Source organism: Asparagus officinalis, chromosome 7, assembly GCF_001876935.1.
Source record: "Asparagus officinalis chromosome 7, Aspof.V1, whole genome shotgun sequence".
NCBI lineage: Eukaryota > Viridiplantae > Streptophyta > Magnoliopsida > Asparagales > Asparagaceae > Asparagus > Asparagus officinalis.
In genome coordinates, this window is record NC_033800.1 from 136,115,729 (window position 1) to 136,130,821 (window position 15,093).

Below are 15,093 nucleotides of genomic sequence, written 5' to 3' on the forward strand. Positions count from 1 at the left end.
AGAAGAAGACACACCATAAGGGTGGTTGTCTTCCTTGAAAAACCAACCCCGGCTTCTAATCGCCATCACAGAATAACTCTGGCCAGCACACATGTTTTGATAAGGCCAAACATCACTCAAGCTCCAACTGACAATAGCTCATATGAGCATAGAAGTAGTGATTAAGTATGTGATAGGCATCCCAGACCATGAGGATTCTTTGAAGGGAACTCTCATATATTGGGGATGAGGTTGTAGGAAAAGCTTAGGGCTTATTGACTGATCGTCTTCTCAGGAAGAATGACCTTGGACCTTCAACTAACGCCTGCACCACTAAAGTTACCTAAGCTTTTGTGGTCGAAGCATGCCACCCCGCATGACCCCTATGAGGGAGATTTCTCCATTCACAGCATGGTCTAGTCCCCAGTGCTCCTGAAGCTTCTTCAAGAAAAACATTATGGTTTGTCATTTCGGAGTACAATACTGACTGGTGGATTCTCTCTCCAAGAGAACTTCCATTACAAAAGGTACCATGTAGCTTCTGGTCGTGCCCCCAACCCTCACGAACCCGACCAGGAAACTACCATTCAACATAATTCATGGTGTCTGGGCAGTTCCTTTTGCTAAAAGCTGGTATGCCAACTGTCCGCCTTCAAGGCCTTATTGAAGACTCAAACTCAAAGGAACCTTGGCTAATGAGATGACAAATAGAGTTCCGACTCATCTTCATTTATCAACAAGTCGTCTGCTATAGTAAAAGCAAAATCCAACTAAAAATGTTCTATATTGGCGGCATCATCCACTACAAAGCTGCTTTTGAAACAGAGACAAAGCAAGATCATAAGTGGTTCAACACCCTTGAGCATCAGATGTTTGCAACAGATACTTTCCATATATCATGTAAATTTCAGAACTAATAAAATCTTAACCTACTCAACCCTCAAGAGTTCTAGGCATTCGACTCCTCAGTCAAATTTCAAGCCCTTGGTACCTCTTCAGGGTAAAACGCAAGGCACAACATATGATCGAATACTCCAGTGCTACTCGACCATCATGGCTATAAAAAACTCAGACCTCCAAATAAGTCCTGGGGGGCCCAACCTCAGGGTTGGTGTGTCAACAAGCCCTTGGTACCTTCTCAGGATAAACCCAAGGCATAACCCTATGGTCGACTCCCATAGTTGCCACTCGACCATATGGGAATTATTAAGATCTAGGCACCTACATAAGACCTAGGCACCCAACCTCAGGGTTATCATTCAGCCTCATGGCTGCCAAAGACCTAGTCAACCCTCAAGAGTTCTAGGCATTCGACTCCTCAGTCAAATTTTAAGCCCTTGGTACCTCTTTAGGGTAAACCCAAGGAACAATATATGGTCGAATCCTCCAGTGCTACTCGACCATCATGGCTATTAAAAACCCAAACGTCCAAATAAGTTCTAGGCAACCCAACCTTAGGGTTGGCATGTCAACAAGCCCTTGGTACATTTCAGGATAAACCCAAGGCACAACCCTATGGTCGACTCCCACAGTCGCCACTCGACCATACGGGATTTCGAAGACCTAGGCACTCAATCTCAGGGTTGTCATTCTGCCAAAAAGGTATTCATAAGCCTAAGGTATGAATAATAAGTATTTGGCTAATACTTAAATGACCTAAAAATTTAAGCAGTCATCTGTCAAGTTTTGGTCAATTAAACGCTCAGCCAACTAAGGCATCAGGTGAACTGGTTGTCATAAGTCCCTAGTATGGGTCGCACATTACAACTAACTCACTTCAGCTAATATTTTAATTCTTAATAAGAACAAAGCTACAAAGCTAAAGAAATGTAAACCATGAAGGCAAACTCAAGAATGAAAACAAAAGTTGATTTTCATTCAATGAGAGGAAACTTTATTACAAATATCTCTAAAAAAAGAAAAAAAAGAGAGACATGTAGGTCTTCAAAGCTCTCGACCAGATCCGAGAGTCGGGCTTAGCGATCTCCTGGCGATAGCAGCTACAGAAGATTCCACAGGGGCCTCAGCAACAGGCTCGATCTCATTTTCATTCGCTGATAAATCTAACCCGCCTCCACTCTTCTCGACATCTTTCAACAGATTGAGACAGTAGGAGACATAGAAAGGATATAAGTGGGCTGGAGAAGGATGAGAGTTGTGAGGCATCTGAGAAGCAAAGTAACCAACTCAGGCTTTACATGCCAAAGCCACTTTGACCTTTCCCAAGAGGCCATGACGCCAGTCATCGACCACCCTCTTTCTATGCTGCTCTGAATCCAGACGAACGAGTTTATCCTCCAATTCCTTGACAAGGATTGTGGATGACTGAAGTTGTGACTACACCTCCTCGAAGTCCCTCCTCGACTTCTCGAGAGATAGGCGACTTGATCGAGCTTCAGCCACAGTCGTCGCCTTGCGACGCTTCTCATACTCGACCTCCACCTATAGATGAACCATCTCTCTTTGAAGATCCTCGATGGTTCCCACCTGCTTGGAGAGATGAATTCAGAAGCTCTTTAGGAGCTCTTCCTTCTCATCCAGACTTCGACGCCAAACACCTTCTTTATGAGCCAACTCAGCCTCCAAGGCGGTAACCCTCTTTTCTGCCTCTTCGTTGGCCGACTTCTCCTTTGCCAGCTTTGCTTAGCACTCTAGAGAATGCTCAAGTCGATTGAACAGAGCTTGCTTTAACAAAGTCCCCCGAGCCAAACAGGCTTGGAGGGCCTGATGTATGCCAACACTTGATATATCCTCAAAAATCCTCTCGCTAGCACCATTCTCCATCTGGCCTGACAGAGTTCCAGCTCTCCCATCAATGTCGTCATCCGCCCTAATCGGGTCCTTGCCAAGGTGGCGAAACGACTCAGGCATAGGACTAGGGATGACAACATCCTCTTCGACCGCTAGGGCCGGTGTCCTCTCGCCAGGAAAAGACTCATCTACCGGCAGCACATTTTACAAGCAGTTAAGATGAGTAACTAGCAGACCTGTTCTAGCTAACCGTGGCCCCACAATAGATCCGATTGGGTGCCGCCTCTCGACCCTTGTCCTCCCCCTTAATTCAGAGGCAATTTCGGCTGCTTGAGTTATCAAGACAACCACCTCCTCAGCGCTAAGAGACTCCCTCATCTTCTTATAAGGCATGGTAGTGGAACTCGACCCCTCGGTCCCTGCGCTCCTCTTGTAGTTTTTCGCCGACAAAGGAACGAGGCTTGCCCTTGCCTGGAAGCCAGTGGAAGACAAGATCATGGATATGACCACCGCTTGAAAAGACACATCATCAAATAGAGCATCGCTCTCCCGTGGCCAAGCATAAGAGCAAATCCTTTCTAGATCCATCATCTTTGCATCACTAAGGGTGACTGGTCTCAAAGCATCATCATTCTCCTCTAGCCAGTCCGAGTAGGCAAAGACGATGTCGCCACCATAAACCCACACATATTGCCTCCTCCAATCATCGTCCAATCTAAAGAATCTGAGACAAGCTGGAAGTCACCACTATAGTGGTAGAAGTAATGCGTGTCCTTCTCAGTCGACCCCATGCTGATCAAATATCCAAGCAATCTCAAGCTTGGTTGGACTCCAACACGGTGGCAAAGGATGATGAATGCCACCAGAATCCCCACTGTGTTCGGATAGAACTAGGAAGGGGAGACTCCTAGAGCAGCATGCACCTCTCTAATAAAAGGATGTAAGGGCAGCCGCAGGCCATGCTCCAAGAAGGCCAAGTACAACAGCACTCAACCCTAGCCATGGCGATACACTAGCTCGTTCATCTCTTGCACCTCCAATGTGAGAGTCCGGAGGATATTGTATTGATCATACAATTCCATAAGATTGTCCATATGGACCCTTGAGCGGATAAGTAGAAGAATAACAAGTCTCTCCTCACTACGACCAGAGGTTGAAACTTGAGAGGCCATGGAAGATTTTTTCTTAAAAAACTTGGAGGAACACCAAAAATTCGTCAAAGCAAAAATTTGTAAAAGAATCTTCTCAACATCAAGAGGCCATTTATAAGCTTTCAAGGAAGTGCATGGAAGGATTTCAAAGGACGCGATAATTTTCGAAACAACCAGGTCAGATCCGCTTCGGAATCTAAAACGATTCACTCGAAGCACGAAGCGCTGCCCTTATTTAATGCCTCACGTCCCAATACTTGAAAAGCGGGACACCCTTCATTATGTCCATGATACTTTATTTTTTCAAAAGACGCTTCGGATCTTTGATGACGTCAGCTAAGAAAAGCGGAGTTATGATAGGTAAAGAAAAGAATGATGCCCAATGATGTTAGACATGTCAATAAGACGAAGATTTCTCAAATTCTCATCCCAAACATGCTTGTATTGGTAAGAGCATATTTTATTTTACCTGGACCCGACTAAAAGTCGACTCCAAGCGAAAAGGGCTAACTGTTATGGTGTTTACTCATCCAAGATACGGGTATTTACAAAATGATACAATCATAACCCTGACAAACTGGCTTCAATCACCTTAGTGGTCCAAGCCCAACAAAGGTCTCGACCCCGTCGACTCATCAAGTCGACATTCTCTCATGCCGACACGAAAGGCGGGATCAGCCGACCCTATTGTCAAAGACGACCCGCTAAGGGTCCACTCGACCACTTATTTGGCAACTCATGAAGATGACTTGATGGACAATCTCTGTTGTCGACCAAGTCGAGGACTCGACCTCCACCTCAAGCCTCTCTTTCAGAGCATATGTCAGCATCCCAGTCCACCTCGGACAAGCCTTATCCAGATTCTAGCCTGATGGTCTTCATGACTTATCAGCTTCCCACGTGCTTTCTGCTATGCTCTCAATCACTTCTCGGAAAATACAAAGACATCCTCTCCCGTACCGAAGTGATTTCCCCTCCAGTTGCCAGCCGACACCTGTAAAGCGAGGAATGACTCAGCATGCCAATATGCTTTTTGCCACGCTCTCAATCACTTCCTAGAAAATACGGAGACACTCTCTCCCGTATCAAAGTGACTTCCCCTCCAGTCGCCAGTTGACACCTGTAAAGCGAGGGATGACTCGACTCTTAGCCCGTATTTCACCACCGCCTCCCTGTGCTTGACTAGGGGGAACCCATTTATCCCCATGACGGAGATATATACAGGTAGATTCCTAACCTCAAGGGAGGTCAAGAGCTTAATCTAATTGAAAGGCTCTCTCTCTCTCTCTCTCTCTCTCCTCTCTCTCTCTCTCTCTCTCTCTCTCTCTAAAGAAAAAGAAAAAGAACCCATAGTTCTTGATCTACACAGAGGAGCTCACATAGACCCTCTGTAACGACACATTGCCACATCAAGAACCACCTCAGTTCCTGACCTTCCCCTTCCCCACTCGAGTTTCATTAACTTAACCGTCGGAAGAACCACGGGGGAATCGGTCCCCGCTCTCTCACGAGTTCTTCTTGTCTATCCAGCGTGGACATCAAGCCCCCATTCAAGAGTCATGCATAAAGTCGGAGAAGGAAGCGGCCCCTTCATTACTCTCCCCTACATCTTCCCGGTGAGGACCCAGGGGGACCGATCCAGTTACGGATCAGAACCGCTCCCAGCGCAGATCTGATTGACTGTTTGATCTTAGTCATTAACAAGACCTAACATGAACTATTATTAGACATAACATGAACTGAAATTAGACGTAACATTAATTATTATTAGACTTAACATGAACTGAAATTAGACCTAACATGAATTATTATTAGACATAACATGAACTGAAATTAGACTTAACATGAACTGTTATTAGACTTAACATGAAAGAATAGAGGAGATATGAGTATTTTGAGGTTTTTTTTACTTTTTATTCTCTCTCTATGTTTAGTTAGCAGATAATAATTGCTTAAAGAGGGCTGCAGTACATGATGTGACACTTCTTAGGGCTAAACCACATGAGAAAAAAGTGAAGATGCTACATCACTTGAAGATATTGCTTTTGGGACATTGACATAATTTTCTCTAGATTTATTATTTATTTTTATTTATCATAGTTAATTGTTTGAGTAACTATTTCATAATCGTAATTAATTGTTATTTACACAAATGACAGTAAACAATAAATTTGTGCTTCGACCGTCGTCAGTTTCTTGCATGGAGTGCGGGGGTCTGGGGCAGTCCTATTTACAAAATTATATTTCACATCAAATAATTTTATAAAATAAATTTATAAAAAATAATAAAATAAGCATTTAATATGCATCGCCTTGTTCTAGGACTGCCCTTGCTTTTGTGAACAAAAGAGGGAGGGGAGAGAGAGAGAGAGCTCAAGCTCGTTCTTGCGCTTTTATAATTCTCTTCAAAATTGATGCTTTGCTGTAGAATTGAGACTTAGTTCTCGAATTAGAGTGCTCTCATTCTCTTTAAAGGTCCAGTTTTTTCTCACTTGGGCCCATCTTTATTTTCTCCAATTCTAATGCCCATCTCATTTTCATCAATACCCATCCCTTGTTTCTCAAAATCTCACTGTATGAGTGGCTAAAGATCCCATTTTGTTTCTTTCCTTCTTCTGTTTGGTGTAGAATATTTAGTGGCTCTCTCTCTTTTCTCGATGTTATTTGTTAGAAGTCCAGCAGCTCAGAGGAAATCATGAGAGATGTTAATTCGAAGAAGAGCAAGGTTTTTAAACCAGAATTTTTTAATCAATTTTGTTTTTTTTATTTTTGTTTTTTGATATTTGCTTCTGGGTTGCTGATTTGGTCTTTTTTTCTCTGTTGTTTGTTTTGTAGCAGCTTTCATGGTCTAAAACCTTTGTTAGAAAATGGTTCAGTGTCAAGAGCAAAGTTGAGGATTTTCATGCAGATGATCTTGTTGGAAGAGGTAATTCTAATTTTTTTCCCCAGGATTTATTAATGCACTTTGTGTCTAATTGAAATGCTCTGCAACATTTTTTTTAGATGATGCTATACAAAAAATAGTATTCATACCCCAGTTTTCTTTCTTCCTCTTTTGCTTTTTTCCTTAGAATGTTTCCCCCTTTTTCAGTACGTGATGGAGAACCAAGGACCAGCTTCTCAGAGAGGGAATCATGCACAGTAAAGAAAAGCAAAACAGGTTACCTTCACTTTGGACCACAATTTTTTTTTTCATTTTTGCCCAACATTTCTTGAATTATTGTTCTAATTCTCATATGGGTTCTCATTCCTCAGAGAGATTTTCTTCCAAGAAGAATTCTGATCGAGCTCGACAAGGAAGATTCAATTATGATGCAGCTCAATTTACAGATACACAGGACTATAGGTATATTGAAATTAAACTGCCAACAATACATGGTTTCCATTTTTTTTTTCCTTTCAAATTCTCAATGTAAACGTTATTGTTTTTATTATAGCGTATTTGTTGCAACATGGAATGTGGGTGGCAAATCACCACCAAATTACTTGAATCTCGACGAATGGCTTCATTCCTCTCCTCCAGCTGATTTATATGTTTTGGGGTAAAATATCTATTCCTATCGTAGTTTACTTCTTTTATGAATATGCTTTGACAATTTGAATCCTTAGGTTTCAAGAGATTGTGCCACTGAATGCTGGAAATGTTCTTGGAACCGAAGATAATGCCCCTGCAAGAAAATGGGTTTCCTTAATTAGAAGGACACTGAACAATATTCCGGGTTCTAATTACAATTGTAGTTGCTACACCCCTTCACCTGTTCCTGATCCAATTGTGGAGCTCGATGCTGATTTTGAAGGAGGCTCAACGAGGCAGAAGAATGCTTCTTTCTTCCATCGAAGGTCATTTCAGTCTCTGAGTCGGAGCATGAGGCTCGATGGAGATATGATGGTGTCTCATCCGAGGCTAGATCGTCGGTTTAGTGTATGTGATAGGGTTAGTTTTGGAAGTAGACCGAGTGATTTTGATGCTAACTTCAAATGCGGGGGTTCTGATGATGAAGAGAATATCGGCCGTGAGTCTCCAAGTAGCATTTTCTACTCGTCAATGTCTTATGGTTATGGTGTTCAACCGGTCATGGAGGAGCGAGAAAGGTCTAGAGGAAGCTCTCGGTATTTTTTTATGAAGAAAATTTTCTCTATATATACTAAATGTTTTATAACTATATAAGGGTAAATTACCAAAAGAGATCTACCTAATGTTTCAAAGTTATAAGTTTTGTTCCCTTTATTTCAATTTTTGTTAAATTCACTTGGATTCAAATTTGTATTCATAGCTTATGACAATTTTCTCGACTCCCATATAAACATCTGTGTGATTATATACCATATAAACATCTGTGTGATTATTATATTGAAAACTGATGGTAACATTGAAGTGATTGATGATTATTTGAGTATAAATTTGAACTTAATAAAGTGTCATTTTAAGACTTTCATGATAATATTTTTGTAATTCTTACAAACCATAGGGGGATATTTTGTAATGTACCCATCATTTTATTATGCCTTTGTGACTGACCTACTTCATGCTTGGATAATTCTAGGTATTGCTTGGTTGCTAGCAAGCAGATGGTTGGAATATTTCTTATGATCTGGATACGAAGAGAGCTAAGAGATAATGTGAAGAGCATGAAGGTTTCTTGTGTTGGAAGGGGCTTGATGGGCTATCTTGGCAACAAGGTGATCGTTTTCTCTTTTCTCAGCAAGAGTGTTCTTTATGTACCCAAATTTCATTCAATTACTATTCACTACTAAGTTTTTGTTTTTCTGTTTCTTGTAAAAAGAAGCAAGAAATGAATGATTGTATTTAATAATTAGGTGTTTTTCTTGTTGTTACAGGGTTCGATTTCAATCAGCATGACTCTGCATCAAACAAGCTTCTGTTTCATTTGTAGCCATTTGACTTCAGGTCAGAAGGAGGGGGATGAATTGAGGAGGAACTCTGATGTAATGGAAATTTTGAGGAAAACCCGATTCCCACGGGTTAATGGGAAAAGTGATGAGAAATCACCTGAGACTATTCTTGATCATGAGTAAGAATAAAGAATTTTTTGAGAAAAGTAGAAATATTTCAATTCATCAATTTATTCTTTTCTCAGGCAATCTATATAAGTCTTATCTGTCCATGTTTTAGTCGAGTAATATGGCTTGGGGATTTGAATTACCGAATTGCACTTTCATATCGATCTGCAAAGGCTCTAGTGGAGATGCATAATTGGAGAGCATTGTTGGACAAAGATCAGGTGACTTTCTTTCTTTAAAGAAAATGTGATGAAGTTCTTAAGATATTAATTCTTGTGATCCAAAGAAAATGCTATTCTTGCTTTCATCTAAACCTTCAATTACTTTATGATAACAGCTTAGAATAGAACAGCGATCTGGTCGTGTTTTCAGTGGCTGGAAAGAAGGAAGAATATGTTTTCCTCCAACATACAAGTATTCAAATAACTCAGATCGATACGCTGGTGATGACATGAATCCAAAAGAGAAGCGAAGAACGCCAGCTTGGTATAAAACTTACGACAATATCTACTTGAGAAAAGGATACTGTTTCTCATAATTTTCATTAGCTGATATGGGATTATTCGTCTTTGTTCATAAGGTGTGATCGTATCTTGTGGTATGGAAGAGGCCTCAATCAGTTATCTTATGTTCGTGGAGAGTCGAGATTCTCTGATCATAGACCAGTGTATAGCATTTTAACAGCAGAGGTTGAATTGATTAATTGTAGCAAAATCAGGAGGAATAATTGCTTGACCTCTCGAGTTGAGGTGGAAGAACTCTTGCCTTGTTCACATGGATACACTGAACTGAGTTTCTTTTGAATAAGGAGGATGCAATTTCTAGTATCAGAGAATTAGTTGTTGTTTCCTTTTTTGGTAAGATACTAGTAAACAAGAAGAAATGGTTCTCTCTTTCTCGCATACATTGTGAACTTTTTTTTTTACATATAAACCGAATCTTTGAGTTTCTGACTATTCTTAGGAATGTAATTAGTATGTCTTGCTTCTCTTAAAGGCCAAGGTGATCTGGACCTTTTCATTCAAATGTCAGCAATGACCACACAAGGAAAAAGGTACCATCTTCTTAGATAATAATATATACATTTTTTCTTTCATATAACACTGATTTTGTTGTTATTGTTGTCGTTGTTTACTAACAGTGATTATGAGAAGAAGGGACAATTGCTTCGCCAATAATTTTGAAGGTAACTTCTCCTTTGCTTTTAGTTTTAAATTTTGAGTTAATGCTCTTCTATAACTTCGTTTTCCGTGTTCTCACTTTCATCTTTTTGTTCTCATCAGGATTGCAATTTTGCTTACTAACCAAGAACTGGGGCCGAAACTATCTGTGAGAAAACAGGGCTAATTAACTGCTAACTATACAAAAAATCAGTTGATGAGGGCAACAAATAAGAGGACAAGTTGCCATTTTTTTATACATATGATTTTGTATAATTCTTTTGATCAAGTTGTGGTAATTCCTTCCTCCTTTTTTTTTTTGTATTTTTTGGGGCCTCCAGTGTGCTTTTGTAGACTGAAGATGTGTTAGAATGCCTAGGAACAAGCAATCATTCGTACAGTCCTTCTGGTTTATTTTATGATTTTCAAGAGGAGAGTTAAAGAATTGCATGCATACTTGATGTTGTAGAGAAAAAAGTACTGTTATTATGATTCTTTCAGGGTATGGCTCTATGAGTTTTTGCTGTAAATGGTTATTATTACCATGAGTTCATTGTTGTTGCTTTATTGCACAGAATCATGAAAAAGCAAGAAAATGGCAGGTCTTGTGGTAGAGTTGAAGGCATGGATCTGTGCACAATTGAAAACAAAGGGAAGAATTCAGGATGAGATGCAACCATTAAGTTATAATTCCTACAAGAGCACGCTCCTGAGGATTAGGATATTTGAAAGTCAGGGCCTAAAGAAATGTGGATGTATTAGTCACTGTTAAACTCCTCTCACCAAAACTCTGGAGTCATTACTATGGTGAGGGTTGAGAGTTATGATTTTATACTCTAGCGTGAATTGGCATGTCAGTATATATTCAAAACAGCGATACTACATGTGATCTGTGCATGTGATCTGTGCCATTAGTCCGACAATCTAACACGTTCGTGCAAATTGATCACCCTGTTCATGGGGTTGAAATCTGAACTCCTGTAGGTGTTATATTTAACTTTGCTACTTTGGGACTGATACTATGTATTCTCCATGTAAATCAAGTTCAGACTAACAAGAAAGGGTGCTTTCTTCAACTTTGGGCATGCAGCTGACAGATCAGGCCCCAGCCTTATAAATGCGGCTCCCTCTCAAGTTGTATTATGAGCTAGCTCTCTGAACAAAAGCTTAAATCTCATAAATAAATGCGGCTCCCTCTCAAGTTGTATTATGAGCTAGCTCTCTGAACAAAAGCTTAAATCTCATTATTAGGATTATTGGACCAAGGATACACGGCAGTTGTCTAATGTTCTTTTGGTGCAGCTGATCATGCCTCCTTCAGTTCTTGTTGGGGGCAGGGCCTGCCTCATCAGTGAAATCTTCAGATGAGAGCACGAGTGGTTAAGTTTCCTTGTAGTCTTAGGGGCTGTTTGGTTCATTTCCTAATAATATGGGAAATGAAAATCTAGTCCAAGAAACTAAATCCATTGCTTTCCATGCACCTCTTAGAAAACCAAAATCGATAAGAAATGTGAGAGTAGAAAAATGAGAAAAATAGTGGAAAAGCCGAGGTGACTCGGTAATTAATAAGGTTGTGCTAAGGGCCCGTTTGGTTGCTGAAAAGAGGAGTTGAAATGGGCAGAAAGCCTGTCAAAACTGACAAATATTGTCAGTTTTGACAGGCTTTCTTGCAAAAACGCCTCAAAAAATGACGTTTTTGCAAGAAAACATGTCAAAACCGACAGTTTTTGTCAGTTTAGACAGGCTTTCCCAAGCCCTCTTCAGCAACCAAACGGGCCCTAATTCCTTTCAAAAAGCTAGGAATATGCTTTTCTTAGAATTAGGGTATTTGCTGTTTTTTTTACCTTTCCTAAAACAAACAACATTATAGGAATCTTATAATTGTCTATGAGTTGCTTTCTGCTCCATTTTTAGGTTTTCCACGCGGTTTACATATTATATAATCACAGTTGTTCATTGATCGGTAAAATTGCGTACATAATCCATCTTATCTATATCTTCGGTGGTACCTAAATCTAACTAATCATACTTGGGTTAATATTAGAATTAAGTTCCCTCTTCTCGCAAAATAAAGTAGTATTGATAGCAATTTATATCCTTTTAGCTCATTTTCATGCATTTGGTAGGTACACATCTCAAAGAAAAATCAAGAGCAGCTGTAATCAAAATCCATTAAAGCCCAGCTGAAGAATTTAATGCCAGGTGAAGTGTAGCGCAAGTTGTCAGAAACTCACCGGGACAAATTTGCAGGTTGAGGACGTAGTACCGTAGTTTGCACACGAAGTTGTATAAACTGCAAAATTGTGATTTGTTGTTGTTGGGGCGTAAGAGTGATAGAGATATTGCTTGGATTGTTTACGCAAAAGTCGCATCCATAGGACAAGAAATTGTTTAACCATCTTCAATCTTTTGAGATGGAGCACAAGTCAATGGAGATTGATGTCAGCCAAGCAATGAAGACAAGGGCCCTGAAAACGATGCTCAGTTAGAATTGTTAGCACAAATTATTGGAATGAATGTAGAAATGTAATGAAATTAATGTAGGAATAAAATATTCACTCTTATTCTTACGTTTAGGTGCGATTAAAGAATTAAATAAGAATATATTTAAAAAGGGTATATCCGGAACTTATTTTATTATTTTCATCCCTACTTAAGTGGTAATAACAATTCATTGAAAATTGATGAGAAGTGAAAATGATATTTTTAGCATCCAAAAATACATTATGTTTGTTAAGCATGAATAAAAAGTTAAAATTCCATTCCATTCTCACTCATTCCCGTATACGAAACGAGGCGGCATGTTTGACTACTTTCAAAAATGAGGTCAGTGTAAACCAGGTCCTATTTTAAGAGGAATTTTGTTGGGATAACTAGGCTAAAAAAAACCCCATTAATTTGGTTCTTTTTAGATCCATGAAGAGATTGGATAAAAACAGAAGCACTTGTTCTCAAAACTAAGTCTGGTTCAATCATAGGTCAATTATGAGAAATTGCCTAATAATAGAGGTAAATGAAGTGTAAAGAGTAGACAAAAATGCAATATAATTATATAGGGGTTAATATATCAAGAACATGGTACATTAACGGTACAATTTTGCATGTGATACTATAATAATTAATTGGCTAAATATCAGAAAATCTTCCTTAACTTTGAACTATTATCAGATAACCTTTCATAACTTTCAAAATATCAGAAACACCTTTTAAGTATAGGGATTATCAGAAAACTTCCTCTTTAACTTTTATGTGGGAATTGCTAAAATGGGCCTGGCTTGGGCTTTCGTTTGAGTTACTGTCACTATCATTATCATTCGAGTCCAACTTCTCATTCATACTTAACAAACATAACGTGTTTTTAAATGCTAGAAATGTCATTCCTATTTCTCATCAATTCCTATTTACTGTGTGTTTGGTGGAAAAATTCGATGTAAAAGAAACGAAAGAAAAAATTAATCTGTATTCTCTCAAAATCGATTACAATTGGATTCCGATTACAAAAGAGAGGAGAATGAATTTGATTCTCCCCTTTGTTTAAAACTGGGTTCTTCAAGGTAGCGATGGAGTGCCTCCTTCGATTGTTCGCGTCGAATTTGCTCTCCGTTGATGATCCGATCGTCTTTTATCTCGTGGGAACGATGAACTTCTATGGAAAGTTTGATGGGTAACTCTGAGTTTAAGAACTCTGAACGAGTTAGAACTCTGAACGAGTTAGAACTCTGTGAATAGAGTTGTTAGAACCGAAGATTCGATTAATGACCAAGCATATATTCTGTTGTTGAAGAATCCTTTCAGATTTGATCTTCTGAACTCGATTCAAAAATCCTATCTCCAAGGATTTCGTCTCTCCTGTCTCTCTGTGCGGTTGAGATCATGAAGAACCTCCAAACCCGTGCGGTTTAGATGCTAAAAATCCAACTCTTTACTCCGTTGGGTTTGTTGAGTTTTTATAGGGGGATAAGAGGTTGTAACTGCCCTCTAAATCCGCTCTTAAGTGGGCGTGATTTCCTCAGATCGTGGGAAAAACAGTTCTGAACCGTTCGACTCATGTTTGAACGAGTCAAACGCCCAATCCGGCGTTCAGAACCCCAACTTCGCGTCTTAGAATTGAGACGCGAGGTTGGGTGTTGACTGAACATCAATGAACGCGAGGGTCGCTCGTGTTTTGCTTGTTGTAGCTTGGAAACGCTGGGGTCGGGTGTTGGTTGAACCTCAAGAACACGAGGGTCGTTCGCGTTTGACTTGTTGTAGCTTGGAAACGCGGGGGTCGCCTGCACTTCCAGAATTGTAACGCGGGGATGACTTCCATGTTTTAAAAGGGGTTAGTTGATCTGTAACCTCTTCTACAGAGCGTTGCAAGGACCGTTGTTCAGTAATCCTAGCTTTAGCTGTTATGGAGTGTGAAAGTCATCAGATTGTAACTTTCACTGTAGATTGTGAAGACTGCTGAATAGAGTTTTCATCAGTTGTCGGAAGTGTCGTTGAATTATAACTCTTCTCGATCTATGTGAAAAGTCCTCCGTTTGCAGCTTTCGTTTGTTGGCATGAAAGCTATCTGATTGTAGCTTTCATTGTTGGAACTTGATGGGGATCAATTATCCATTATGATATTTAGACGAATATTTGCCCACAGCTCTCTACCAAGCAACTCACCAACTAAGTCCAACCTTTTATTTCTGAAATCATCATACTGCTCATCAGCATCTCTAATAGTTGCTAATATAATATTAGTCATGTTGTTATCGCAGCCATCAAGATCAATCATCTCAAATATGAGGCCGTATTTGTAGCAACTGTAGAGTTACGGATGCAGTGATTAGAAAGTCGTCTGATTGTAACTTTCATTGTCGGGGCTTGATGGGGATCAGCTATCCATTGTGATTTTTAGACAACCTACAGAACCCCCTCCAAAGTTTTCGAAAGTTCGCGGTTGACTGGGACGAATTTTCGGAATACTTTGGATCTCAACTCTGATCCTGGAGTTGTTGATTCCTTGTTATAAAGGAGTCGTTCTCTGCACTCGCTTCGAA

General features: G+C 39.9%; 1 protein-coding gene across 5 annotated transcripts; it reads left to right on the plus strand.

Annotated features, from left to right (window-relative positions):
- Positions 6,228-10,579, plus strand: LOC109849402 (type IV inositol polyphosphate 5-phosphatase 7-like). 5 transcript variants are annotated; one of them, XM_020419229.1, is made up of 15 exons: positions 6,228-6,356; positions 6,510-6,606; positions 6,717-6,807; positions 6,973-7,041; positions 7,137-7,227; positions 7,319-7,423; positions 7,491-7,991; positions 8,426-8,561; positions 8,721-8,914; positions 9,016-9,124; positions 9,241-9,389; positions 9,484-9,760; positions 9,900-9,957; positions 10,045-10,089; positions 10,187-10,579. In XM_020419229.1, the coding sequence occupies exons 2-12, from the start codon at positions 6,577-6,579 to the stop codon at positions 9,704-9,706; spliced, it is 1,698 nt and encodes a 565-aa protein (XP_020274818.1). In that variant the 5' UTR covers positions 6,228-6,356; positions 6,510-6,576; the 3' UTR covers positions 9,707-9,760; positions 9,900-9,957; positions 10,045-10,089; positions 10,187-10,579. The 5 variants fall into 5 exon arrangements, with proteins under 5 accessions (XP_020274818.1, XP_020274819.1, XP_020274817.1 ...); XM_020419230.1 differs by having other exon boundaries at positions 6,228-6,606; positions 9,867-9,957; XM_020419228.1 differs by having other exon boundaries at positions 6,228-6,606.